The sequence below is a fragment of the Coregonus clupeaformis genome, chromosome 34 (assembly GCF_020615455.1).
Source record: "Coregonus clupeaformis isolate EN_2021a chromosome 34, ASM2061545v1, whole genome shotgun sequence".
Taxonomy (NCBI): domain Eukaryota; kingdom Metazoa; phylum Chordata; class Actinopteri; order Salmoniformes; family Salmonidae; genus Coregonus; species Coregonus clupeaformis.
In genome coordinates, this window is record NC_059225.1 from 22,976,233 (window position 1) to 23,002,339 (window position 26,107).

At 43.3% G+C, this 26,107-nt stretch overlaps 2 protein-coding genes across 4 annotated transcripts in view; one reads left to right on the forward strand and one right to left on the reverse strand.

Moving 5' to 3' along the window:
• LOC121549973 (enhancer of polycomb homolog 1) overlaps nucleotides 1-9,815 on the reverse strand; it is a 53,660-nt gene extending 43,845 nt beyond the window's left edge. Inside the window, exons 1-4 of one of the 3 annotated variants that reach the window (XM_041862009.2) lie at nucleotides 9,496-9,815; nucleotides 7,350-7,436; nucleotides 3,540-3,631; nucleotides 3,148-3,304 (exon numbers count right to left, since the gene is read on the reverse strand). The gene's annotated coding sequence lies outside the window, so the exon portion shown is untranslated. The remainder of the gene's footprint in view (nucleotides 1-3,147; nucleotides 3,305-3,539; nucleotides 3,632-7,349; nucleotides 7,437-9,495) is intronic. The other 2 variants (XM_041862007.2, XM_041862010.2) reach the window with 2 other exon arrangements.
• LOC121549546 (integrin beta-1-like) lies at nucleotides 120-26,041 on the forward strand. The gene is made up of 11 exons (XM_041861345.2): nucleotides 120-185; nucleotides 1,551-1,605; nucleotides 17,807-17,901; nucleotides 18,137-18,265; nucleotides 18,710-18,863; nucleotides 19,546-19,643; nucleotides 19,824-19,913; nucleotides 20,110-20,259; nucleotides 20,346-20,554; nucleotides 22,513-22,635; nucleotides 26,026-26,041. The coding sequence occupies exons 1-11, from the start codon at nucleotides 120-122 to the stop codon at nucleotides 26,039-26,041; spliced, it is 1,185 nt and encodes a 394-aa protein (XP_041717279.2).
• The last annotated feature ends 66 nt before the right edge of the window (nucleotides 26,042-26,107 follow it).

Consider the following 26,107-nt stretch of genomic DNA (forward strand, 5'->3'; position numbering starts at 1 on the left):
CACTGTTGGTTATTTCCTACTTCAACCTGTGTTCTCTATCACAGCTTTCAGTTTGGATACAGATCAACCAGACTACCACCTGGATTCAGAGGATGAGGCGTTTGTGAATAAGCATAAAGATGGAGATCAGCTCTCTGCAGTTTGAGGAGATGATCAACCGGCTGGAGAAAGGCGGTGGCACACAGGTACTTTACCACAATGCATTATGAAGCCTCAAGGCACTTCTTTCAGAAGAGTAGCCAATATCAAATCAAACGACTATCATCATGCTGCTGTTGAGCTGTAATCAGAACATTTTCGACCAACCTTTACTTGCTGATACCTCTTTCTCGATTTGGAAGGCACCTGTGTCAAACGTGTGTCCAGTTGCTGGTGGTATTACCAAAAACATAATTTTCAAAAAATATTAAAATTCCCTTTTTGCACTGCATGGAGGTTCCTCGCCATTTTAGCTGTCTGAGATCTCGCATTTCCCAACATCTTTGCAGGAACTAGTCACTTATAAGCCCCACGGCCACATGTAGAAGAGGTATGACAGCGCGTCACAGTGTGACCCAAACACAAACAAAGATTTACACACACAAGATGCCATTTCTCACTCAGTACAAAAAGTGGATTTAATCTTTTGGAATATTTCCTCGTTATCGGAGTTCCATCTGCAACTGGACACATACGTTAAGACACCGGTGCCATCCGAATTGAGAACAAAGAAAGTATCGGCAAGTAATGGTTAATCTAAAATATCCTGATTATTGCTAGCAGTATTATGCTCTACCTTAAACACAAGCTTTAGAAACCTATGCCGCTAAGGTTAGAGTTCACTTGGCGATCAGAAGATAGGATGTAGGCCCAAACCTCCTAGAGAGCTACTTGGCATGCAAGCACACGCTCCAACCTAGCTCTCAAACCCTTCTCTCCATAGGGTTTTCAGCGGTTACCTTCGCCGATGGCTGGCTCAGTGTGAACTACAATTCCGACCCTGCGTTTTAACGTTTAGAAACGTCAATCATTGCTTGCGAAACGGTTTTTGAAACATATGTCCCTTATCTTTAATATCAGCGAGAAATAATATTTTCTAAAAGGTGTGTAGTAATTTAACATTTCGTTATTTTGAAAATGATATCTTGCTGATTTGAAAGATACATTCCTTATGTTTCCAAAACCATACCACAAGTGATGCATGGTAACGTTTAGAGCAGGGGTGTAAAACATGCGGGACAGATCCAGCCCGCAAGGGGGACCAATCCGTCCGCAGGTGGTTTGAGTAATAAAAACAAATATATGAAATCAATATGAACTCAATATACTTAAATTACTAAAACCAAATGGAAACTGTGTAGAAATGATAATGGACCTACATTTATACAGTTTCTTGACTGTGTCCAGCTTGCTAATAAATCACAAATGAAAGCTAGACAGTCAGGGAGAATTTAAAATGTTAAAAATGATGGATAGGACTATTTTTTTGATAGTTGACTGCGAGGAAACGTAACCAATTTTCAATGTGGCCCTCCGGACCTTGTTGAAGAACGAATGTGCCCCCGGTTTAGAGCAACGTCGGGGCACTTAACGGGAAGAAGATACCTTCATCAATAGGCGCTAAAGGTAGTTAGCATCTATGAATGGGTTAGCGCCAACCCTGCTGTAACACACCCAATTCACCTAATCCTGATAACAATTGATATAAAAATCAGGTGCGGATATTTGTTCCTTAAATAATTATCTGATTTAACTTCTGAAAGACTACCTTGTTGTCCCACAGGAAAGTGGCTACAAAAATGCTATGGGATTTTCCTGTAGGCATTTTCCTGCACGATTCACAGGTTTTTTTTCTACGCTCCAATTTATTTTAAAATTGCACCATCAAACATTCCCAACAGCAAATGGCTCTTGCTAATGTAATAAAGTAGTAAAGTATTGTTAGTGTTAAAGCTCCTGCAGTCATCCTATTTCCCAAGTAAAAATAGCCTATGACCAAAATATCACCCATAATATTTGTACGCTATTAAAATCCTCAGAATAAGAATCTTCTCTCATCTCTACCTATCAGGAAGCCTGAAAGAACAGGCTGAGTGTGTGGGGAGCTTATATTCATGAGCTCACCTTGATTGACAGCTCTTTGAAACACTCTTGTGGTCGTTGCCAGGTAACAAGGTAAATAATAGGCCACATGTCATTCCGAGCCTAAATGGTATGTATGCCTTTTCTCTACAAAATGCTCTCATGGTCAGCAGAGTTGATCATTGACTGTTGGATATCAGACAAACAGCAGCAATACACAATTGCATTTCTATTGTTTTGTAACTAAATTACAGAACAGTTCACTGATACACACAATAATTTGTAAAGCCAGAGTCACCTTAGAAGCTTAGACATAAGAGAATGTACATGAAAACAGCATACAATAAGTCTACTGGACAATTTATTGGTGCCTCTCCATTAACATTATAAATGACTATATTCAGAATTGTATGTATTGATCAAACATTTATTTGATCATTTACAATAGGCCAGCATAGCCGAAATATTGATCAACATGAACACTCATGAGAAAACGGTGAGAAATAATGGTGTGCAGGACCCATTGATTCGAACAATTTGTAACTCATATCTCCAGTCCGAATGCTTAAATTAATTACTAAGGCTTTTGGAAATATAACCAACTACAGAGATTGATGGGGAGGGGAGTGGGAGAGGAGGGGGACCTTCACTAACTTTAAGCATCAGTTGTCAGAGCACCTTACCGATCACTGCACCTGTACACAGCCCACCTGAAATTAGCCCACCCAACTAACTCATCCCTATATTGTTATTTATTTTGCTCTTTTGCATCCCAGTATCTCTATTTGCACATAACTCTTGCACATCTAGCATTCCAGTGTTAATACTAATTGTAATTATTTTGCACTATAGCCTATTTATTGCCTTACCTCCATAACTTGCTACATTTGCACACACTGTATATATATTTTCTGTTGTATATTTTCTTACTTTGTTTTTTTTACCCCATATGTAACTCTGTGTTGTTGTTTTTAATCGCACTGCTTTGCTTTATCTTGGCCAGGTCACAGTTGTAAATGAGAACTTGTTCTCAACTGGCTTACCTGGTTAAATAAAGGTGAAATAAAAAATAAAATAAAAATGTACCCCGCTTCAATCAAGCAGGCTTCAGTCACCCACTTGGCTTCAGTCACCCCCAAGACTGAAGCGGGAGACAAATCCAGCTATGGCCTCCTCCTCGTCAGGCCTCTTGGATCAAGGGTGACCTTGTTGAAGAGGAGATCCAGGAGCATGTCTGCGTAGCCTGTTTTTGAAAAGATAAACGTTTGTTAAATATGTAGTGAATTTAATTTCCTTTTCTGATTTATACTATCAATTTGTTAATGTAGTGTTCTACTCATTCTACAATGTGTTTTTGAAGTACTCAATTTGAAATATGCAATATTTGTTTGGGCACTTTTTTGTGAAACTTTTCAATGTTCGTATTTTTGTGTGCCTGAAAATGATCAATTAATGCAGATTTGAAATGAATAACTGACTTCGGTCTTCAGACTTCACAGCATATCCTCCTTCTTTGCCTTGGGAAAGCTGTTTTTGTATTGCTGCATTTCTGCTGTGGTTGCCTGGTAAGCTGTGCAGACACAGTAGATATTGAATAGAAAATGTATTTAATTAGTTTGATGATAGTGGAAAGACAAGGAGCTGGAAAGTCAAATACACCCCCCCCAAAATCATAATGATTAGACCCAATGACACAAACTACATCAACTGTAAGACAACAACCCACACAAGAGTGGTAAATGGTAAAGCACCCTTTACTGGTTCTAACAGCCGACCAATCAGCTTTCTGCCGACGCTTAGCAAACTTTAGGAAAAAATGGTGTTTGACCAGATACAATGCTATTGCTCTATAAACAAATTAACAATATACTTTTCAGCATGCTTATAGAGAACGGCACTCAACATGTACTGCATTGACACAAATGACTGATTGGTTGAAAGAAATTGATAAGAACATCATGGGAGCTGTCCTGTTAGATTTCAGTGCAGCCTTTCATATTATTGACCATAACGTGTTGTTGAAAAAACATGTGTTATGGCTTTTCAACCTCAGCTCTGAATTCATATGGCAATCTAATAGAACATAGGGTTTTCTTTAATGATAGCTTCTCTAATGTAAAGTGTGGTGTACCGCAGGGCAGCTCTCTTGGCCCTCTACTATTTTATATTTTTACTAATGACCTGCCACTGGCATTAAACAAAGCCTGTGTGTCTATGTATGCTGATGATTCAACCCGATACGCGTCAGCAACCACAGCTAGTGAAATCACTGCAACCCTAAAAAGAGTTGCATCAGTTTTAGAATGGGTGGCCAATCATTCTGTAAGTTCTAGACTTCAGCTGAATCTGATAATAAATGTGGCTGTTGAGGAGACTAAATTACTTGGTGTTACTTTGGATTGTAAACAGTCATGGTCAAAACATATTGAATAGGGATGTTAACGGTTAACCATTAATTAGTTAGCAGCCGAAAATACATTTAAATTGGTCTATATGTTAATTTGCATAATTTTGTGGAATTAAATTGGTGCGTGTGTATTTTCGTTAGTCGTCATGCATTTTTTTTAATCACGCGCACAGCATAGAGCCTAGTTTGAGGGGCGGAATAGTGAGGCCATCCTCCAAAAGTGAGGAAAGGAAGGGTTCAATTCTGGCTTTACTGGCAGAGGGCTACAATGAGCGTCAGGTTGCTTTCATCCTTAACATTTCAAAGACGGCGGTTCATAAGAACAAGTTCAAGCAGCAGACATTGGGGACAACAAAGCTACAGACCGGCAGAGGACGAAAACGACTCTCTACTGACCGGGATGACCGCCAACTCATTCGAATGTCACTCAACAACCGTAGGATGACATCAAGTGACCTACAAAAAGAATGGCAAACGGCAGCTGGCGTGAAGTGCATGGCGAGGACGGTTCGAAACAGGCTCCTAGGGGCAGGGCTGAAGTTGTGCAAAGCTAGAAAAAAGCCCTTCATCAATGAGAAGCAAATAAGAGCCAGGCTGAGGTTTGCAAAAGACCATAAGGATTGGACCGTAGAGGACTGGAGTAAGGTCATCATGAGTCCAATTTTCAGCTTTGCCCAACACCTGGTTGTCTAATGGTTAGACAGAGACCTGGAGAGGCCTACAAGCCACAGTGTCTCGCACGCACTGTGAAATTTGGTGGAGGATCAGTGAGAATCTGGGGGTGCTTCAGCAAGGCTGGAATCGGGCAGAGTTGTCTTTGTGAAGGACGCATGAATCAAGCCACGTACAAGGTTGTCCTGGAAGAAAACCTGCTTCCTTTTGCTCTGACATTGTTCCCCAACTCTGAGGATTGGATTTTCCAGCATTACAATGCACCATGCCACACAGCCAGGTCAATCAAGGTGCGGATGGAGGACCACCAGATCAAGACCCTGTCATGGCCAGCCCAATCTCCAGACCAGAACCCCATTGAAAACTTCTGGAATGTGATCAAGAGGAAGATGGATGGTCACAAGCCATCAAACAAAGCTGAGCTGCTTGAATTTTTGCACCAGGAGTGGCATAAAGTCACCCAACATCAATGTGAAAGACTGGTGGAGAGCATGCCAAGACGCATGAAAGCTGTGATTGAAAATCAGGGTTATTCCACCAAATATTGATTTCTGAACTCTTCCTTAGTTAAAACATTAGTATTGTGTTGTTTAAAAATGAACGTGAACTTATTTTCTTTGCATTATTTGAGGTCTGACAACACCACTGCATCTTTTTTGTTATTTTGACCAGTTGTCAAATACAAATAAAAAAAGTTGGAAAGCAGACAGTTTTTCATCTAGGATTTTGCCTGTGTGTAGCTCTATTCTGTTTATTTTTATCCCCCTCCCAAAAAAACTCCCTAGTCCTTGCCGATGACAAGCATTCCCATAACATGATGCAGCCACCACTGTGCATGAAAATATGAATAGTGGTACTCAGTGATGTGTTGGATTTGCCCCAAACATAACGCTTTGTATTCAGGACATGAAGTTAATTAATTTGCCACATTTTTTGGCAGTTTTACTTTAGTGCCTTATTGCAAACAGGATGCATGTTTTGGAATATTTGTATTCTGTACAGGCTTCCTTCTTTTCACTCTGTCAATTAGGTTAGTATTGTGGAGTAACTACAATATTGTTGATCCATCCTCAATTCTCTCCTATCACCGCCATTAAACTCTAACTGTTTAAAAGTCACCATTGGCTTCATGGTGAAATCCCTGTGCGGTTTCCCTCCTCTCCGGCAACTGAGTTAGGAAGGACACCTGTATCTTTGTAGTGACTGGGTGTATTGATACACCATCCAAAGTATAATTAATAACTTCACCATGCTCAAAGGGATGTCTGCTTTTTTTTTTTTACCCATCTACCAATAGGTGCCCTTCTTTGCGAGGCATTGGTCTTTGTGGTGGAATCAGTTTGAAATTCACTGCTCGACTGAGGGATCTTACAGATAATTGTATGTGTGTGTAACCGAAATGAGTTAGTCATTCAAAAATCATGTTAAACACTTATTGCACACACAGTCCATGCAAATTATTACGTGACTTGAACTTATTTAGGCTTACCATTAACGGGTTGAATACTTATTGATTCAAGACATTTCAGCTTTTCATTTTTTTTTTTTAAATCTCTATAAACACCATTAAACTTTGACATTATGGGATATTGTGTGTAGGCCAGTGACAAAATCTCAAATTTGATCCATTTTAAACTCAGGCTGTAACAATAAAATGTGGAAAAAGGGGTGTGAATACTTTCAGAAGGCACTGTATATCATACCTTTGCCTGGAAATAAAAAATATATAATTTTATTCAACATTCTGGCTTGTAGAGGACGTGAGAGGAAACTTTCCTGATTCAAACACTCATTTAGCCCTACGTTGAATTGCATTTAATTCAACGTAGGGCTAAATGAGTGTTTGAATCAGGAAAGTTTCCTCTCACGTCCTCTACAAGCCAGAATGTTGAATAAAATTATATTTTAACGTACTTTACCGGCTGTGCGGTTGGTCCTTTTGGCGGTAGGAATGAGACAATATATACTGCGTTCAGATTTCTATCACCTGAAGCATGCGCACAAGATAAAAATACATGCACGAGACACATTCATACTTGCCGAGCTCGTGCACGTGTTTACATGGCTTACCGGTAAAGTACGTTAAAATATCATTTTATTCAACATTCTGGCTTAGAGGTTGTGAGAGAACTTTCCTGATTCAAACGCTCATTTCTGCCCAACGTAGGATTCAATGCAATTCGACGTTGGGTTTCCAGATAAATCTCACCTGTACAGATGGGAGGGTGTGATCTCATGCTGAGAACGTACCCGATGCTTATCATCCATTTGGGAATGGGAATAACTCTATAGTGGCCTGGGAAACAGAGACCGAAAATAAGGTGTAGTAGTTGTTTTGATGTCATTGTGTATATGTTGTCCCAAGGACCTCAAACCTATACCCTCAAATCTGGACCTCGAAGCAAGTTCCACTGCTTTTTCCCCCAGTATTCCCCTCTAATCAGGGCCGGATTTAGACCAGGGACACCAGGTGGGTGTAATTAATTAGGTAGAACAGACAAACAGCAGTATTTCTGACCTCGTAGGCCACCTCCCGAGTGGCGCAGTGGTCTAAGGCACTGCATCGCAGTGCTAGCTGTGCCACTAGAGATCCTGGTTCGAATCCAGGCTCTGCTGTAGCCGGCCGCAACCGGGAGACCAATGGGGCGGCGCACAATTGGCCCAGCGTCGTCCAGGGTAGGGGAGGGAATGGCCGGCAAGGAGGTAGCTCAGTTGGTAGAGCATGGCGTTTGCAATGCCAGGGTTGTGGGTTCGATTCCCACGGGGGCCAGTATGAAAATAAAAAAAGAATAATGTATGCACTAACTGTAAGTCGCTCTGGATAAGAGCGTCTGCTAAATGACGTAAATGTAAATGTTAAGAGATGTCCCAGGAACATACCCATGTTCGGAGTAGTCCTGTAGTAGTCACTACAGTCACGGTCCGTACTATCCGGAATCCTTGGGACGTCCCTACCCTAAACCCTAACATAACCTTTTAAAACTTCAACTTCAATGGGATAGATTTCATGTAGCCAGGCCATGAGCATCAGTGCATGAGTCTCCACTAGCCAGTCAATGAGACAGCAACAGCACATATAGAACAATGACCCAGATGTTTCACTATGTATAAATCTGAAGCATCCAAATATGGTGATGAGAAGAAGCCCAGGTGGCCGGCAGTGGGAGAAGATTGGGCAAGATGGATTTTGGCCGACATTCTGCAAATGTTCTCATCTGTGAAACATTTGATCTCTATATAATTCTGTTATGAACAGAGTGGACTACGTTTTGTAGACTTTACCCTTTGCCTAAGTAAATTGCGTTTAGGAGCGCAAGGCCGAATGGAGTTATTGCAAATGCGCATTTCAGAGTAGCCGTTTTCTAACGGAAATATGCAAATACATGCTAGAACGCGCCAATAGGATCTTGCTAGATCGGCTCTGCCCACCTCCTTGCTTGTTTTGCCCACTATGAATAATTTCCTCCCATTTGAATTGGTAACGACAGGCTGTGGTCTACCTTGGGTTAGTTAAAAAAAAATCTTAGGCAACAGCGCCACCACAAATAGTCCACGAAACCTCAATGATGGCCAAGAAAATGTAAACTAAACGAATGTTACTTTGCTGTCGATAATAAAACTGCGGACAGAGAGAAGACCATTTGAGGAAATGAGCTGGCTGCAACCAGATTCCAGACACAAATGGGAATCAAATGTACCAAACGTTTCAGCTAACGTTAGTTAGATACGGACACAAAATGGTAGCTACAACATACACTAGCTAGCTAAAGTTAGCTAGTGAGATTTGGTCGCTTGACTTGGTTACGAAAGGTTGGCTAATTTGTAACTAGCGGTCATCAAAAAGTAGATAGCATGAGTTGACTAGTTAACAGTAGCCAGCCAACTTATTTTCGAGTTCCGCCCACGATAAAATAAAATCTGCATTTACGAACTGTTTTTCAATACTTGACCTCAGCGAATATGGTCACACAGTCCAGGCAGATGTTGGGGCAACGTTAATGTTAGTTATTGAAATTATTATCAAATAGTTTTCCTCAAGAACGAGAGCGGTTGCTAGCAGGTAGCTATCGTTAAGTATGTAACGTTATAGCTACAATTTTAACGTATATAGATAACGTTAACTAGCTAACGTTAAATGATACATTTACGTAGCTGGCTAGATTATGGGGAAGGACATTTGATTATTTTATACCAACATTGTTTTATTTAAAACAAGGGTTGTGATTTAAAACAACATAGCCAACGTCTAATTTTATTGGCCAACTACATTCAAAAACGTGTAAATTATTAAATATGTTATTCAATGTAGCTAGAATAGTTACAAGGTCTAAGAAGGACACAACAAGGAAACTTACCAGGGAGGATGATAACTAGTCGACATGACGAATATTCCAGCTAGCAATAGCATACTTAGCTAGCGAACGTTATCCATTACAAACCGCGCATAGTTCTTGCTGGGTTGGTAGCCATACCTCAGTGGTTGGTACAGCTATCTTGCTGGCTAGCAAGCAATCCACAAACACTACGCAGTACTTAGAATGTAGCTACATTTTATGTGTGTTGTTTCAATAGTTTGCTGTCAACGACGAGTACTCGGAAGGGATAGCTAGCTGTTGCGAAAAATCAGTTCATCCAAAAGGTTACTTACAGTTGACCAAGCCATAACTTTGCATTGGCAAACAGACGGTTTGTGATTGGACAGCGAGTGGCACCAATCACCTGTAGAGAGCTAGGGGACGATGAGCTCACTGGTTACTTTACTTCAGAGGACCTAGTAAAAATAATTATATATATATATATATATATATATATATATAACTAGTAAAAAGGGACGGATATTAGATTAATTTCATATTCAAATTAAAGTCAATAGTAAGACTGTGAAATTACCGAATGAATTGTAATACATTTACATTTTAAACATTTATGGCTCATCTGATGTAAATTCCCTTCAATGGTGCTAGACTATGCACATGGATCATCTGACCATTAAATCTGACCCGATAATATGAATTTAGTGTGGAAGAGTATTATTGGAGAAGTAGTGTAGTGTAGACACATTGATCATGTACCAGACATACACAGTGACAACATTCCTTCTGAAATACATTGTTGCAGTGTGATGCAAGGGAAAGGAGGGGGAGGAGAGCTGGTTTGCCTCTCCCTTCACATGCATGAAGAGATCTGTCCTGCTTTAAGCTGCTTCTGCCTGCCACGCTTTGGATGGGCTAATGCCCATCAGACACAGATGAGAGAGTTTTGATTATATTTATTTGACCATTTTAAAACAATACAACTACACATGTGGATATAGCACAATGCCATTAAAATAATCGATGATGACACAAACAATAAAAAAATACATATTTCCATTGTGGTCCTCATGTAAATACATGAAGAGAAAATATACACAAGATTATAACATGAAAACAAAATACATCTCGTCAATAGGGAGGAAACCATAAAACAAATAAAATAGATTACCAAGTAACGTTCATTGAAACAATTATACTTTCTTTAAGCCTGTGCAGTTTTAAAGCATTTTGCCCATAAACCATTTCTTGAGGTTTATCTTAAAACTCCCTAGCGTGGGGATGGATTTTATATGGTTTAGTACACCATTCCATTCCTCTGCACCACTTTTTCCAGCCATGCTCCTATAGCGCAGCGGTCTGATAAGCTACAGGACTGTTTTGCTAGCACAGACTGGAACATGTTCCGGGATTCTTCAGACAGCATTGAGGAGTACACCACATCAGTCACTGGCTTCATCAATAAGTGCATCGATGATGTCGTCCCCACAGTGACCGTACGTACATACCCCAACCAGAAGCCATGGATTACAGGAAACATCCGCACTGAGCTAAAGGGTAGAGCTGCCGCTTTCAAGGAACGGGACTCTAACCCGGACGCTTATAAGAAATCCCGCTATGACCTCCGACGAACCATCAAACAGGCAAAGAGTCAATACAGGTCTAAGATTGAATCATACTACACTGGCTCTGACGCTCGTCGGATGTGGCAGGGCTTGAAAACTATTACAGACTACAAAGGGAAGCACAGCCGCGAGCTGCCCAGTGACACAAGCCTACCAGACGAGCTAAACCACTTCTATGCTCGCCTCGAGGCAAGCAACACTGAAGCATGCATGAGAGCACCAGCTGTTCCGGATGACTATGTGATCACGCTCTCCGTAGCCGATGTGAGTAAGACTTTTAAGCAGGTCAACATTCACAAGGCCGCAGGGCCAGACGGATTACCAGGACGTGTACTCCGAGCATGTGCTGACCAACTGGCAAGTGTCTTCACTGACATTTTCAACATGTCCCTGACTGAGTCTGTAATACCAACATGTTTCAAGCAGACCACCATAGTCCCCGTGCCCAAGAACTCTAAGATAACCTGCCTAAATGACTACCGACCCATAGCACTGACGTCTGTAGCCATGAAGTGCTTTGAAAGACTGGTCATGGCTCACATCAACAGCATAATCCCAGAAACCCTAGACCCACTCCAATTTGCATACCGCCCCAACAGATCCACAGATGATGCAATCTCTATCGCACTCCACACTGCCCTTTCCCACCTGGACAAGAGGAACACCTACGTGAGAATGCTATTCATTGACTACAGCTCAGCATTCAACACCATAGTGCCCTCTAAGCTCATCACTAAGCTAAGGATCCTGGGACTAAACACCTCCCTCTGCAACTGGATCCTGGACTTCCTGACGGGCCGCCCCCAGGTGGTAAGGGTAGGTAACAACACATCTGCCACACTGATCCTCAACACGGGGGCCCCCTCAGGGGTGCGTGCTCAGTCCCCTCCTGTACTCTCTGTTCACCCATGACTGCATGGCCAGGCACGACTCCAACACCATCATTAAGTTTGCCGATGACACAACAGTGGTAGGCCTGATCACCGACAACGATGAGACAGCCTATAGGGAGGAGGTCAGAGATCTGGCCGTGTGGTGCCAGGACAACAACCTCTCCCTCAACGTGACCAAGACAAAGGAGATGATTGTGGACTACAGGAAAAAAAAGAGGACTGAGCACGCCCCCATTCTCATCGACGGGGCTGTAGTGGAACAGGTTGAGAGCTTCAAGTTCCTTGGTGTCCACATCACCAACGAACTATCATGGTCCAAACACACCAAGACAGTCGTGAAGAGGGCACGACAAAGCCTATTCCCCTCAGGAGACTAAAAAGATTTGGCATGGGTCCTCAGATCCTCAAAAAATTCTACAGCTGCACCATCGAGAGCATCCTGACTGGTTGCATCACCGCCTGGTATGGCAACTGCTTGGCCTCCGACCGCAAGGCACTACAGAGGGTAGTGCGTACGGCCTAGTACATCACTGGGGCAAAGCTTCCTGCCATCCAGGACCTCTATACCAGGCGGTGTCAGAGGAAGGCCCTCAAAATTGTCAAAGACTCCAGCCACCCTAGTCATAGACTGTTCTCTCTGCTACCGCACGGCAAGCGGTACCGGAGTGCCAAGTCTAGGTCCAAAAGACTTCTCAACAGCTTCTACCCACAAGCCATAAGACTCCTGAACAGCTAATCATGGCTACCCGGACTATTTGCACTGCCCCCCCACCCCATCCTTTTTACGCTGCTGCTACTCTGTTAAGTATTTATGCATAGTCACTTTAACTCTACCCACATGTACATATTACCTCAACTACCTCAACTAGCCGGTGCCCCCGCACATTGACTCTGCAACGGTACCCCCTTGTATATATAGCCTCCCTACTGTCACTTTATTTTACTTCTGCTCTTTTTTTCTCAACACTTTTTTTGTTGTTGTTTTATTCTTACTTTTTTTGTTTAAAATAAATGCACTGTTGGTTAAGGGCTGTAAGTAAGCATTTCACTGTAATGTCTGCACCTGTTGTATTCGGCGCATGTGACCAATAAAATTTGATTTGATTTGATTTGATAGTGGCAACACTGGCTCTGGTGTGATGGCTATGAGAGTCTCAAATGAAATTAAAATAACCAGACAGGTAACTGGGGCCAAGGTCATGTATAACTTTTTTAAAAACATCAACAGTTTGATCTGCACCACCCGGAGATCAACTGGAAGCCAGTTCAGTTCCTTGAAATGATTAGGACCATTGGCCGTCCTAGGGCTGAGCTTGAGTATAAATTCTCATTTGTTTGTTTAGGGCCGTTTAAAGTTTGTACTTAAGATTTTTTGTTATGCCACTGAACCATTAGATACAAGCATGGCCATAGTGGCCTGTATCAGAGATGTTGACAGGGTCCTCATAGTCTCTATATCCAGGAACTTGGCTACCCTTGCCAGGAACTTTGTCCTGGAGTGAACTTTCCCAATGACCTTCAGAGCCATGAGTTCACCGTTCATGTGTTGGTCCAGTTCACATCCAAAGTATGTAACAGAGCATTTTTCCTTCACCTCTACACCATTACACTTGACCGAGAAGTTGGAGGAGTTTCTCACTTTGTGTTTGGAACCAAACAGGATACATTCTGTCTTGCCTAAATGCAGAGACAGTTTGCTGTTGGATAACAACTTACTGACTTTAGTCAGTTTGCTGCATAGGGTCTTTTCAACGATATCCTTTTTCTTATGTGAAACCAAGAGGGCAGAATCATCCAAATAAAGGAACAGAGGGCATGAACAGGCAGAGTCCATATCATTTATGTACAGTCGTGGTCAAAAGTTTTGAGAATGACACAAATACTAATTTTCACAAAGTCTGCTGCCTCAGTTCTGATGATGGCAATTTGCATATACTCCAGAATGTTATGAAGAGTGATCAGATGAATTGCAATTAATTGCAAAGTCCCTCTTTGCCATGAAAATGAACTTCATCCCCCAAAAACATTTCCACTGCATTTCAGCCCTGCCACAAAAGGACCAGCGGCCATCATGTCAGTGATTCTCTCGTTAACACAGGTGAGAGTGTTGACGAGGACAAGGCTGGAGATCACGCTGTCATGCTGATTGAGTTAGAATAACAGACTGTAAGCTTTAAAAGGAGGGTGGTGCTTGAAATCATTGTTCTTCCTCTGTTAACCATGGTTACCTGCAAGGAAACACGTGCCATCATCATTGCTTTGCACAAAAAGGCCTTCACAGGCAAGGATATTGCTGCTAGTAAGATTGCACCTAAATCAACCATTTATCGGATCATCATGAACTTCAAGGAGAGAGGTTCAATTGTTGTGAAGAAGGCGTCAGGGCGCCCAGGAAAGTCCAGCAAGCACCAGACCGTCTCCTAAAGTTGATTCAGCTGCGGAATTGGGGCACCACCAGTGCAGAGCTTGCTCAGGAATGGCAGCAGGCAGGTGTGAGTGCATCTGCACGCACAGTGAGGCGAAGACTTTTGGAGGATGGCCTGGTGTCAAGAAGGGCAGCAAAGAAGCCACTTCTCTCCAGGAAAAACATCAGGGGACCGACTGATATTCTGCAAAAGGTACAGGGATTGGACTGCTGAGGACTGGGGTAAAGTCATTTTCTCTGATGAATCCCCTTTCTGATTGTTTGGGGCATCCGGAAAACACCTTGTCCAGAGAAGACAAGGTGAGCGCTACCATCAGTCCTGTGTCATGCCAACAGTAAAGCATCCTGAGACCATTCATGTGTGGGGTTGCTTCTCAGCCAAGGGAGTGGGCTCACTCACAATTTTGCCTAAGAACACAGCCATGAATAAAGAATGGTACCAACACATCCTCCGATAGCAACTTCTCCCAACCATCCAAGAACAGTTTGGTGACGACCAATGCCTTTTGCAGGATGATGGAGCACCTTGCCATAAGGCAAAAGTGATAACTAAGTGGCTCCGGGAACAAAACATCGACATTTTGGGTCCATGGCCAGGAAACTCCCCAGACCTTAATCCCATTGAGAACTTGTGGTCGATCCTCAAGAGGCGGGTGGACCAACAAAAACCCACAAATTCTGACAAACTCCAAGCATTGATTATGCAAGAATGGGCTGCCATCAGTCAGGATGTGGCCCAGAAGTTAATTGACAGCATGCCAGGGCGGATTGCAGAGGTCTTGACAAAGAAGGGTCAACACTGCAAATATTGACTCTTTGCATAAACTTAATGTAATTGTCAATAAAAGCCTTTGACACTTATGGAATGCTTGTAATTATACTTCAGCATACCATAGTAACATCTGACAAAAATATCTCATAACACTGAAGCAGTGAACTTTGTGAAGACCAATACTTGTGTCATTCTCAAAACTTTTGACCACGACTGTAGAGCAAAAAAAGCAAAGGCCTCAAAATGCTCCCCTGGGGGACACCACCGTTTATCTCCTTAGTATCAGACAGTGTCCAGCCCACATCCACCCTTTGGACCCTATCAGTAAGGTATGACCACCCATAATAAGGAGTTGGTGCAAAACCAATTGCTTTCAGTTTGTACAACAAAATATTATGGTTCACAGTATCAAATGCTTTTTGTAGGTCAAGCATGACCTTACCACAGAAGTTTCCCTTGTCAATTTCTTGCTTGATAAAATCTGTCAATTATAGTTAACAAGTGTCAGTAGAATAGGATTGTCTAAAACTGGACTGAAGGTCATATAAAATGTTATGGTCATCAATGTACTTTGTGATCTGTGCATGGAGTGCTCCTTCTAAAACTTTTGACAACACACTCTAGATTGACACTGGTCTGTAGTTCCCTTGTTCAACTTTGCTTCCTTTCTTGTATAAAGGAACAACTCTTGCATGTTTCAGCTCTTGTGGTACCTTTCCATGTTGAATGGAAAGATTGATGATGTGTGTTACAGAAGGTCCAATACGATCAGCAGCATCACTCAGGATTCTAGCTGGGATGTTATCCAGTCCTGTGGCTTTCTGTTTGTCTAGATCTTTAAGCATCTTTGTAGCATCTGAAGTTGAAACCTGGGAAAATGCAAACTGCCCTTCGGAGATGCCCTTGGCTGAATAATAGGTTTGAATATGATGGTTTCCAAAGGTGCCAGAGCATTCTGGGAGTTGGTCAACAAGGTTGCTGGCAATAGTGGTGAAAAACTCATTAAAATTATCAGCCACCTGTGCTCTGCCAAAGGTTACAGTACCATTAATGTTCAGTCCAATGCTGTTTGACTTTGTTTTTGTCTTTGTTTTGTGCTAGTGCCTAGGTCCTTGAAAGTCTTCCAGAGCTCCCTGGGGTCGTTTTTATTGAACTGTATTCCTTAGGTGTTTGTATTGAGTGAAGGACTCTGGCAATTTTGACCTCTTAAAGTATTTTAGAGCATTGTTTCTCATGGTGATGGAATGAAGGATTTCTCTACTGATCCAGGGTTCTGTCCTTTGTTTGAGCCTCATCCCTTTTAGGGGTGCCAACTTGTCCACAGTACTGAGAAATCTACCTTTGAACAGTTCCTATGCTCTATCAACCACCTCACTTTCCATAACATTAGACCAGTCTACCTGTCCTAGCAGTTCATTAAATTGTTCTTTGTCATAATTTTTGAGGGATCTGGTCCTGATGGTATTGTGCCAATTTACCAGGTTCTTTTCACTTTCCTAGTGCAATGTATTAAGAAATGGTCACTAATTCCATATGCAATTACACTACTTTGGGATATCTTGTGATTATCTGATACCATATTGAGATCAATGGCAGTCTGACTGGTGTCAGTGATTCTTGTAGGCTCATTTATCAACTGAGTCAAACAGAAAGTTTAGCAAAAGTTAGACAAGGCCTTATACAGGGGGCAGTTCATGTTCAGTACATCAGTATTTACATCACCCAGTAGAATCACTTCAGAGTTTAGAAAGTCACAGTTGGCAGAACACACATTTTAAAGGATCTCTGTCACGTATGTTAAGAGACGGGTCGGACCAAGGTGCAGCGTGAAAGGCGTACATGTTTATTTAACTAATAAACACGACACAGTAACCAAAATAACAAACTTAACCGTGACGGTCCAAAGGGCTAACACACACAAGCCTAAACAGGAACACAACAAGATCCCACAACACAGGCAGGAAAACTGGCTGCCTAAGTATGATCCCCAATCAGAGACAACGAGCGACAGCTGCCTCTGATTGGGAACCACACCCGGCCAAACATAGAAATACAAACCTAGAATATTCACACCCTGACCAAACTAGCTAGAGTTCTATAGGCCAGGGCGTGACAATCTCTTAAAAGTCACTCTGGTCTGGAGGTCTATACAGAGCCCCTACAAAGATTGGTTTGCTCTTAGGTAATAATATATTCAGTCAAACTGCTTCCATGTGATCATGGTTTAAATCAGTTCTAATTTTAAAACCAATGTCTGCTCACACCCCCTCCTCTCTGATTTCTGCCCTTTCAGGTAATTAGGAAGCTTACTTTAAAGAATTGCTCAATCATTCTCCACTCTCTCCTCAACAAAGGAAAGGATATCAAATTCTAGTCAGCAAACAGTTTTTGTGTTTATGGTCAGATGCTGCTGTGCTATTATTTTGCTGCCAGGACTACACTAAGGGAAATCAAGGTAAATCAATACCTTTCTCATAATAGAGGTCTAAATAAAAAAATAAACATAATTCTCTCCCCTTTCACAATTTCCTATTACATTAAATACAGGAGGATAGTTCTATTGAGAGTCTAGAGAATGATAAAGCACATTGCAGTGGGTGGCAGTGAAAGGTTGTTCTACATGTTGTCCTCGCCCTAGGCCAGAGGAGACAGGAGGAGTGCTATGGTCAGGGAGTCAAGAGCTGTGGAGAGTGTCTGGCCTCTGGACCACACTGTGCCTGGTGTAAGGAGGAGGTACTGTAAGCTCTTGTAACAGAAGGTTCAGTCATCTGGCCTGTGACCTGAAGATTTGTGCTAATCTAATGCCTATGCTTTAGGTCAGCGGACTAACACAAGCTTCCAGTTTACTACTTGAATGACCTTTGCTACTTAAATTATTGCAGTATGTTAGTCTTAGAAAATATTACTTTTTTCATATGATGTCCAAATAGCATGATACTTTGTTCTACTGTTCTTCCATGATGTGTAGAGTTTCATAGAACCAGGTCAGCACACGTGGGAGCATTGTGACACTGCCAGGGCTCTGCTGGAGAGAGGCTGCCTGGTGGAGCACCTCGAGAATCCCAGAGGTTCCACAGTCCTCCTGGAGAACCAAAAGGTCACCTCCAGACCCCAGGATCAGAAACACCAGCCCAGGCTGGACCCCCACCACATTACCCAGCTATAGCCCCAGAGAGTCCTGCTGCACCTGTGCCCTGGTAGGCAGCGGATCTCCCCAGAAACCTTGACTCACCAGAGGGGGGCCTGTGTGAGGTAAAGTGAGGTTGGATACACACCCAGTAGGGGGTAGAGCTGCAGTGTTGGATTGTTATGTTGTTTTGTCTGGGTTAGTGTCTGTAGGAAGTGGAAGTCCCATAGACAATAGATGAAAGCTATTAGATGAAAGGAATTGTGTTACCTTAACTCCTTTTGGGATAATTTTTAGACCAATCGGCTGTGCGTATTAATGGGCCTCCCTCTTTGTCCTTCTCGCTCTCTCTCTCTCTCTCTCTCTCTCTCTCTCTCTCTCTATCTATCTGTCTCTCGCTCTCTTCTCTCCCAGGAGGATATTGACTGGAGGAACGTCACCCATCTGCTTATGTTCTCCACTGATGCAGGCTTCCACTTCGCTGGAGATGGCAAACTGAGAGGGATCGTTCTGCCCAACGATGGGAAATGTCACCTGGAAAACAATGTGTACGCCAGATGTCACCTCCAGGAACATCTATGCTCTATCCAGAACCCCTCAATAAACACAATAGGATTTGCAAGTATAACAGAGTTCCTAGGCTTAAACTCAGCGGGATAACACAGCCTTGTAGTGTGCATGCAGGAAACCCTGGTTTGAATCCAATTGGTCACATAAGCATGTCTCTAACAAAAGACTTAATAGTAGTATCTTCCTTTATACTCTTACAGTAGCTGGTGTGAGAGGATATTAGGGAGTGCCAGTAAATCCACACAGTACAGACTGCAGAAGTAGCAGACAGACCGAAGTCAAAGGCAGTGAATTAAAGGTCAATAAAGAGGATACTGACAGGCACTTCCTGATTTGAAACAGCTGGGGCTACCATGGAATAATCCTGACAGAGCCTTTTATCTCTTAAGCTAAGTCTGTGTGTTTATGTCTCTGTGTGTGTGTGTGTGTGTGTGTGACATGCGTGTGTTTTATTGAGCCTCCATCCACACTGTGCTACTGAGTGTGTTACAGACTATTTCTGTTTGGATAAGTGCCCACCCAGGGTGGGGAATGGACGTGTGAAATGTGGACACCCTCACTCCATCTAAATTTGATTTATTTATCCCTCTTCAGAGAAGGAAATTGAATGTTTGTCTGAGTGAGTGGGGGTAGAGATAGAAATAGAGAGAGTGTAATGTCTGTCTGTCTGTCTTCCTGTTAGGACTATCCCTCTGTGACTCACCTTGCTGAGAAGCTGAGAGAGAAAAACATCCAGATCATCTTTGCTGTGACCGAAGACGTCACGTACCTGTACGAGGTAGAAACCCATCTTTGTCTCCTCCTCGTCCTCCTCCTCTTCCTCATCCATTCCTCCCTCCCTCCAACCACAACATTACACAAAATCTCTTTGTCAGCACAATACAGTATATATAGTTTAACAGCATCTCCTCTGTATTTTATCAAGATGGATGTGGTGTTATTTTTATTATTCTGGCAGGGCCTGAAGAGCACCTTCCCTAAAAGTGCAGTCGGAACGCTCTCCAACAACTTCCAAAACATCCTGCGTATAATAGTGGAGGCATATAACGTAAGTGCAGCAGAATACTCCCTTCCTACACAGGTAATTAGTTCTGTGTGTATGAGACTGCTGACAGACTGCTGTAACCTCCTTAGCTACAGAGGTTAACTATCACACACACGCACACACACACACACACACACACACACACACACACACAAACACTCCTCCTCAGCTAAAAAGTTAACTCTGTTAATGACCGCAGGCCCTGACCTCTGATGTTGTTATGGAGAAGAGTGAGCTGCCTGCAGACTTCCAGATATCATATATCTCCCACTGTAAGAACAATGATGAAGAGCTGCTGGAGAGAGAGGACCAGGGAAGGAGGTGCTCCAATATCTCCATTGGTGATGAGGTGTGTGTGTGTATGTGTATGAGAGTGAGATAAATATATCAGGGCTATATAACTATATTCAGGCTCTTTTCACATCTCCCGTCTAGTTGAAGTTTAATGGGACCATCTCTGTCCCTCCATGTCTGTCTGGTACCAGTATGGGACAGTCCCGTGTGGTCATCAAGCCCCAGGAGTACGGTGAGGAGCTGGAGGTTCTACTGAAGCCGATACATGACTGTCCATGTCAGAGGGACAGGGTCCCACACAGCCCAGGCTGTAGCCACAGCAACGGGACCCTTGAGTGTGGAGTGTGCAGGTAAGGTTCTGCGTCCCAAATGGCATCATACAGTGAGGGAAAAAAGTATTTGATCCCCTGCTGATTTTGTACATTTGCCCACTGACAAAGACATGATCAGTCTATAATTTTAATGGTAGGTTTATTTGAACAGTGAGAGACAGAATAATAACAAAAAAATCCAGAAAAACGCATGTCAAAAATGTTATTAATTGATTTGCATTTTAATGAGGGAAATAAGTATTTGACCCCTCTGCAAAACATGACTTAGTACTTGGTGGCAAAACCCTTGTTGGCAATCACAGAGGTCAGACGTTTCTTGTAGTTGGCCACCAGGTTTGCACACATCTCAGGAGGCATTTTGTTCCACTCCTCTTTGCAGATCTTCTCCAAGTCATTAAGGTTTCGAGGCTGACGTTTGGCAACTCGAACCTTCAGCTCCCTCCACAGATTTTCTATGGGATTAAGGTCTGGAGACTGGCTAGGCCACTCCAGGACCTTAATGTGCTTCTTCTTGAGCCACTCCTTTGTTGCCTTGGCCGTGTGTTTTGGGTCATTGTCATGCTGGAATACCCATCCACGACCCACTTTCAATGCCCTGGCTGAGGGAAGGAGATTCTCACCCAAGATTTGACGGTACATGGCCCCGTCCATCGTCCCTTTGATGCGGTGAAGTTGTCCTGTCCCCTTAGCAGAAAAACACCCGCAAAGCATAATGTTTCCACCTCCATGATTGACAGTGGGGATGGTGTTCTTGGGGTCATAGGCAGCATTCCTCCTCCTCCAAACACGGCGAGTTGAGTTGATGCCAAAGAGCTTGATTTTGGTCTCATCTGACCACAACACTTTCACCCAGTTCTCCTCTGAATCATTCAGATGTTCATTGGCAAACTTCAGACGGCCCTGTATATGTGCTTTCTTGAGCAGGGGGACCTTGCGGGCGCTGCAGGATTTCAGTCCTTCACGGCGTAGTGTGTTACCAATTGTTTTCTTGGTGACTATGGTCCCAGCTGCCTTGAGATCATTGACAAGATCCTCCCGTGTAGTTCTGGGCTGATTCCTCACCGTTCTCATGATCATTGCAACTCCACGAGGTGAGATCTTGCATGGAGCCCCAGGCCGAGGGAGATTGACAGTTCTTTTGTGTTTCTTCCATTTGCGAATAATCGCACCAACTGTTGTCACCTTCTCACCAAGCTGCTTGGCGATGGTTGTCGAAGTTTACTTCAAATACTTATTTCCCTCATTAAAATGCAAATCAATTCATAACATTTTTGACATGCGTTTTCTTGGATTTTGTTGTTGTTATTCTGTCTCTCACTGTTCAAATAAACCTACCATTACAATTATAGACTGATCATTTCTTTGTCAGTGGGCAAACATACAAAATCAGCAGGGGATCAAATACTTTTTTCCCTCACTGTATTCCCTATATAGTGCTAGTTGCAAATCCCACCCCATTCATTATGAATGACGAGGTCATCATGTCTCTTACAGGTGTAGGGAGGGGCGTGTCGGAACGTTGTGTGAGTGTGAGAAAGTAAAGCCGGGCAAGGGGGATCATGGGAGACACCTGTGTTGCCATGACAATGCCTCAGAAGAGTGCCATGGGTATGGGGAGTGTGTTTGCAGAAAGTGTTTGTGCCATAAAAGGCACAAAAATCCCACCCTGCATGCTTACTATATGGGCAGTTCTGTGAGTGCAGTGACTTCCGCTGTGACCAGTACCGGGGCTTACCATGTAGAGGTAGGCGTGTGCTCTCTCTCACATCTGACATACAGTTGTTTTCTACTGCTTTACATAGGCAGGTCAAGTGTAACATTGTCTTTGTAATGCTCAGTGTGTGTGTGCGTGTTCGTTCGTCTCTGTGTGATTCACGGTGGGGCAGGTGTGTGTGTGGTGTGTGCCAGTGTCTTCCAGGGTTCAGTGGCAGTGTGTGTGAGTGCCCGCTCAGCACGGACACATGTTTGTCCCACAGCGGCCTGGTCAGTGCTGGGAGGGGCGTCTGCAGCTGTGGTGCCTGTCTTTGCCAGGACGGACGCTACCAGGGCCCTACATGTGACCTCTGCCCCACCTGCACTAGCGCATGCACCTTGCACAGGTACGGAGTGGCAGCCAAGTTAACATTCATAACTGACATTTGCAAGAACAAGTACATACATTGGAATTTGACTGCAACGAGAGCTCTACACTCACACTTTACTTTCTCCTACTAGCACTGACATTGCTGATAGCTATTTTATTGAGGAAAATGTTACTTACAATAGCTAGGTTTCCATCCAATTGGCGACAGATTTTCATGTGAATATTCTAAAATCTGCATATAGACAATATGGGCATTTTCCCAGAAGAGATGTGTTTCCATCAAATGGACTTGTTGCGGATAAAAGGCTGTGTGTGATGACATAGTGCACATAAAAATTCATTTTGCGGTTATATTCCCATGTACTGAATAAAAAATACAAGTGAAATGGGGTTCCATCACATTTTCCACTCTACTGATGGTTTTCTCACAATAAATGTTGCGTCATATAGCGAGTGTGCCCACTCTGGTATTGGCATGTGCAAGCCAACAGCTTGCAGATACAGTGTGGGTATAGCCTACATGACGAGATCATTATTTGCCAAACGGCAGCCAAGCATAGATGATCATGTCACCAGAATAAGACCCTCGAAATTTATTGGAAAGGAGCATCAAGCTCATCACCTCGCACTTTCACCACCTTGTGAAGTTCATCATCATTTACTTGATCTGTAGCATAATAAACTGCATGCTTTCCAGACAAGTCGTAGTGGGAGGACCACACAACATGTAATTGCGTGACTCCAAGTTTACTTCGTTATGATGGTTATTATATCAATATTTGCGCATAAAAGCGATTACACAGACATTTCTTGCATAATTCATTTTACCGACTGAGATATTTGGTTGTCTCACCTAGCTATCTTAAGATGAATGCACAAACTGTAAGTCGCTCTGGATAAGAGCGTCTGCTAAATTACAAAAATGTCAAATGTATACATACAAGTGTTCATTAAAGAGAGACACATCAAACATTATACAGATAATCACATAGCATAGAAAAATCCAAGATGGCGTAGCAGTGCAGTCGTGTTTTTGTCGTGTGTCTGTAAATAGCCTGTAAATACCCTGTTTTTTTGTATTTTTCGTACATATTTCCCTATCAGACTTTTCATCCTTCTACAAAATATACTTTCCTGCAACCCGCCTCACTCAATGTGGAACGGATTCTATTATTGACTTACCTTTTATCTAGAATCTCCAGTTGAAACTAGCTAGCCAGCTAACTAGCTACTTGCTATTAGCCACAGTTAGCGGTATTTCACCCAGAACATTGGATTTTTTCTGCCGGAATAATTTAATCACTGGACATTAATCACTGGATCGCAACTAGCTAGCCGCAACCGAATGGATGTTGCTGTTTGGCTAATCACCACTGCCCCCGATGCAAGCACCAGTTAGCCTCGAGCTAGCCTAGAGCCAGGCCCATATCCCGGCTATCTACCTCTCGGTCTACCGGACGGGAGTAGCCAGCTAACTAGCTACTTGCTATTAGCTACCGTTAGCGGTTTTTCACCATTGTCCGTGGCCTGCACCACCTACCAGCCAGCTCTAGCCTGGACTATTATTCGGCCAGTCTGCACTGTCTGCACAGCGCGTTATCGACCCAGAACATATCGGTTTTCACTTGACCTATAACACCGGATTCATCGCTACCAGCTAGCTGCAACAAAATTGCCGTTGTGGTTTGGCTAATCAGCCTGAGCTAGCTTTGAGGCAGGCCCATGAGATGAGCCAGACCCATCTCCCGGCTATCTACCTCTCTGTCAACCGGACGGGACCACCTAGTGTTGACACGGAGCCCCGCCGATCCAACACGACTGGTCTGCCGACGAAATCGTCTGATGTGGTTACAACAGGCTTCCCGTTACGACGTCGACCACGAAGATTCCATCTGCTAGCCCCGGCCCGCTAGCACACGCTAGCCGTGCCCTCTTGCTCGCTAGTGCTTTAGCAGCCCCCGAACTACCTCCGAACTATCCTATTGCTGTTCACCGGACCTTATGATAACTCAGCTATACAGCTGATGCCTGCTGGACTATTCCTTTTTACGGTACCACATCCTGTTTATGTTTAGCCTCAGCCCAAACTGTGTCGCCATTACCAGCTGTTGTCTTAGCTCTCTCAAATTACACCTGTGATTGCTTTATGCCTCTCTTCCATGTCAATATGGTTTGCTTATTGCTGTTTCGGTTTTTTCTTATTGTACTATTTCACTGTAGATCCCCCAGCCCAGCTAAACCTGCCTTAGATAGCTCCTTTGTCCCACCCCCCATACACGCGGAGACCGACTCAATCGGGGCCTCCAGTGATGCTATCTCTTACATTGTTACCCAACGCTTAGGTTTACCTCCACTTTACTCATATCCTTCCATATCCTTGTCTGTACATAATGCCCTGAATCTTTTCTACAACGCCCGGAAATCTGCCCCCTTTATTCTCTGTACCCAACGCACTAGAAGACCAGTTCTTAAAGCCTTTAGCCGTATCCTTATTCTAGTCCTCCTCTGTTCCTCTGGTGATGTAGAGGCTAACCCAGGCCCTGTAGCCCCCAGTATCACTCCTACTCCCCAGGCGCTATCATTTGTTGACTTCTGTAACCGTAAAAGCCTTGGTTTCTTGCATGTTAATTTCAGAAGTCTCCTTCCTAAGTTTGAGTTATTCACTGCGTTAGCACACTCCGCCAACCCTGATGTTCTAGCAGTGTCTGAATCCTGGCTTAGGAAGGTCACCAAAAATTCTGAAATTTCCATCCCCAACTATAACATTTTCCATCTAGATAGAACTGCCAAAGGGGGTGGAGTTGCAATCTACTGTAGAGATAGAGCCGTGGTGTCTGGCTCCATGGTGGTCCTGGGTTTGGTCTTTGTACTGCTCTGGAAACTACTCACCTCCATCCACGACCAGAGAGAGTTCACCCGCTTCCAGAAAGAACTGGGAGGGATGACCTGGGACATGGCGAGTCCTGTCAGCCTTGCTATACCCTCTGACCTCAGGCCTAGGCTCCGTCCCAAATGGCACCCTATTCCCTATAGCGTGCACTACTTTTGACCAGGCCCCCTAGCACTATATAGAGAATAGAGTGCCATTTGGGACGTAGCCCTATTCTCAGTGTCTGGCTTGCCCTGAGGTGGCTGTAGACACCATGGAGGGTTGGAAGCTACAGTACAGACATATCAGGGCAAGTGTTTCACCAGACTCACACGAATATACAGTACATTAGCTGTATTGTCTCTTCACTGTCTGTGAATTAGGATTGTGGTGGGAGAAATCATTGGGGATCATATGTACTGATAGTGTTCCTCTGTTCCATTACAGTGTGTGAACCAATCTACAAGAGTGCCATCACATCTATTGTCAACCCAATGATAGATGTGTTTAAACCAACTCAAGTCTACTCACTCTCAGACCCTTGAGCCTGTGATGGGAAAGATAATTCAACACCAAGGGACAATAGAAGGATACACATTAGTTCCTCTCATCATTTCTA

Bases quoted from the DNA above. Each gene is read 5' to 3' on its own strand.
- LOC121549546 (XM_041861345.2), top strand. From the start codon at position 120: ATGGAGATCAGCTCTCTGCAGTTTGAGGAGATGATCAACCGGCTGGAG. The intron at 18,864-19,545 runs AGGAACATCTAT...TGTCTTCCTGTT, and splicing joins GTACGCCAGATGTCACCTCC to AGGACTATCCCTCTGTGACT. The intron at 19,644-19,823 runs GTAGAAACCCAT...TTATTCTGGCAG, and splicing joins ACGTCACGTACCTGTACGAG to GGCCTGAAGAGCACCTTCCC.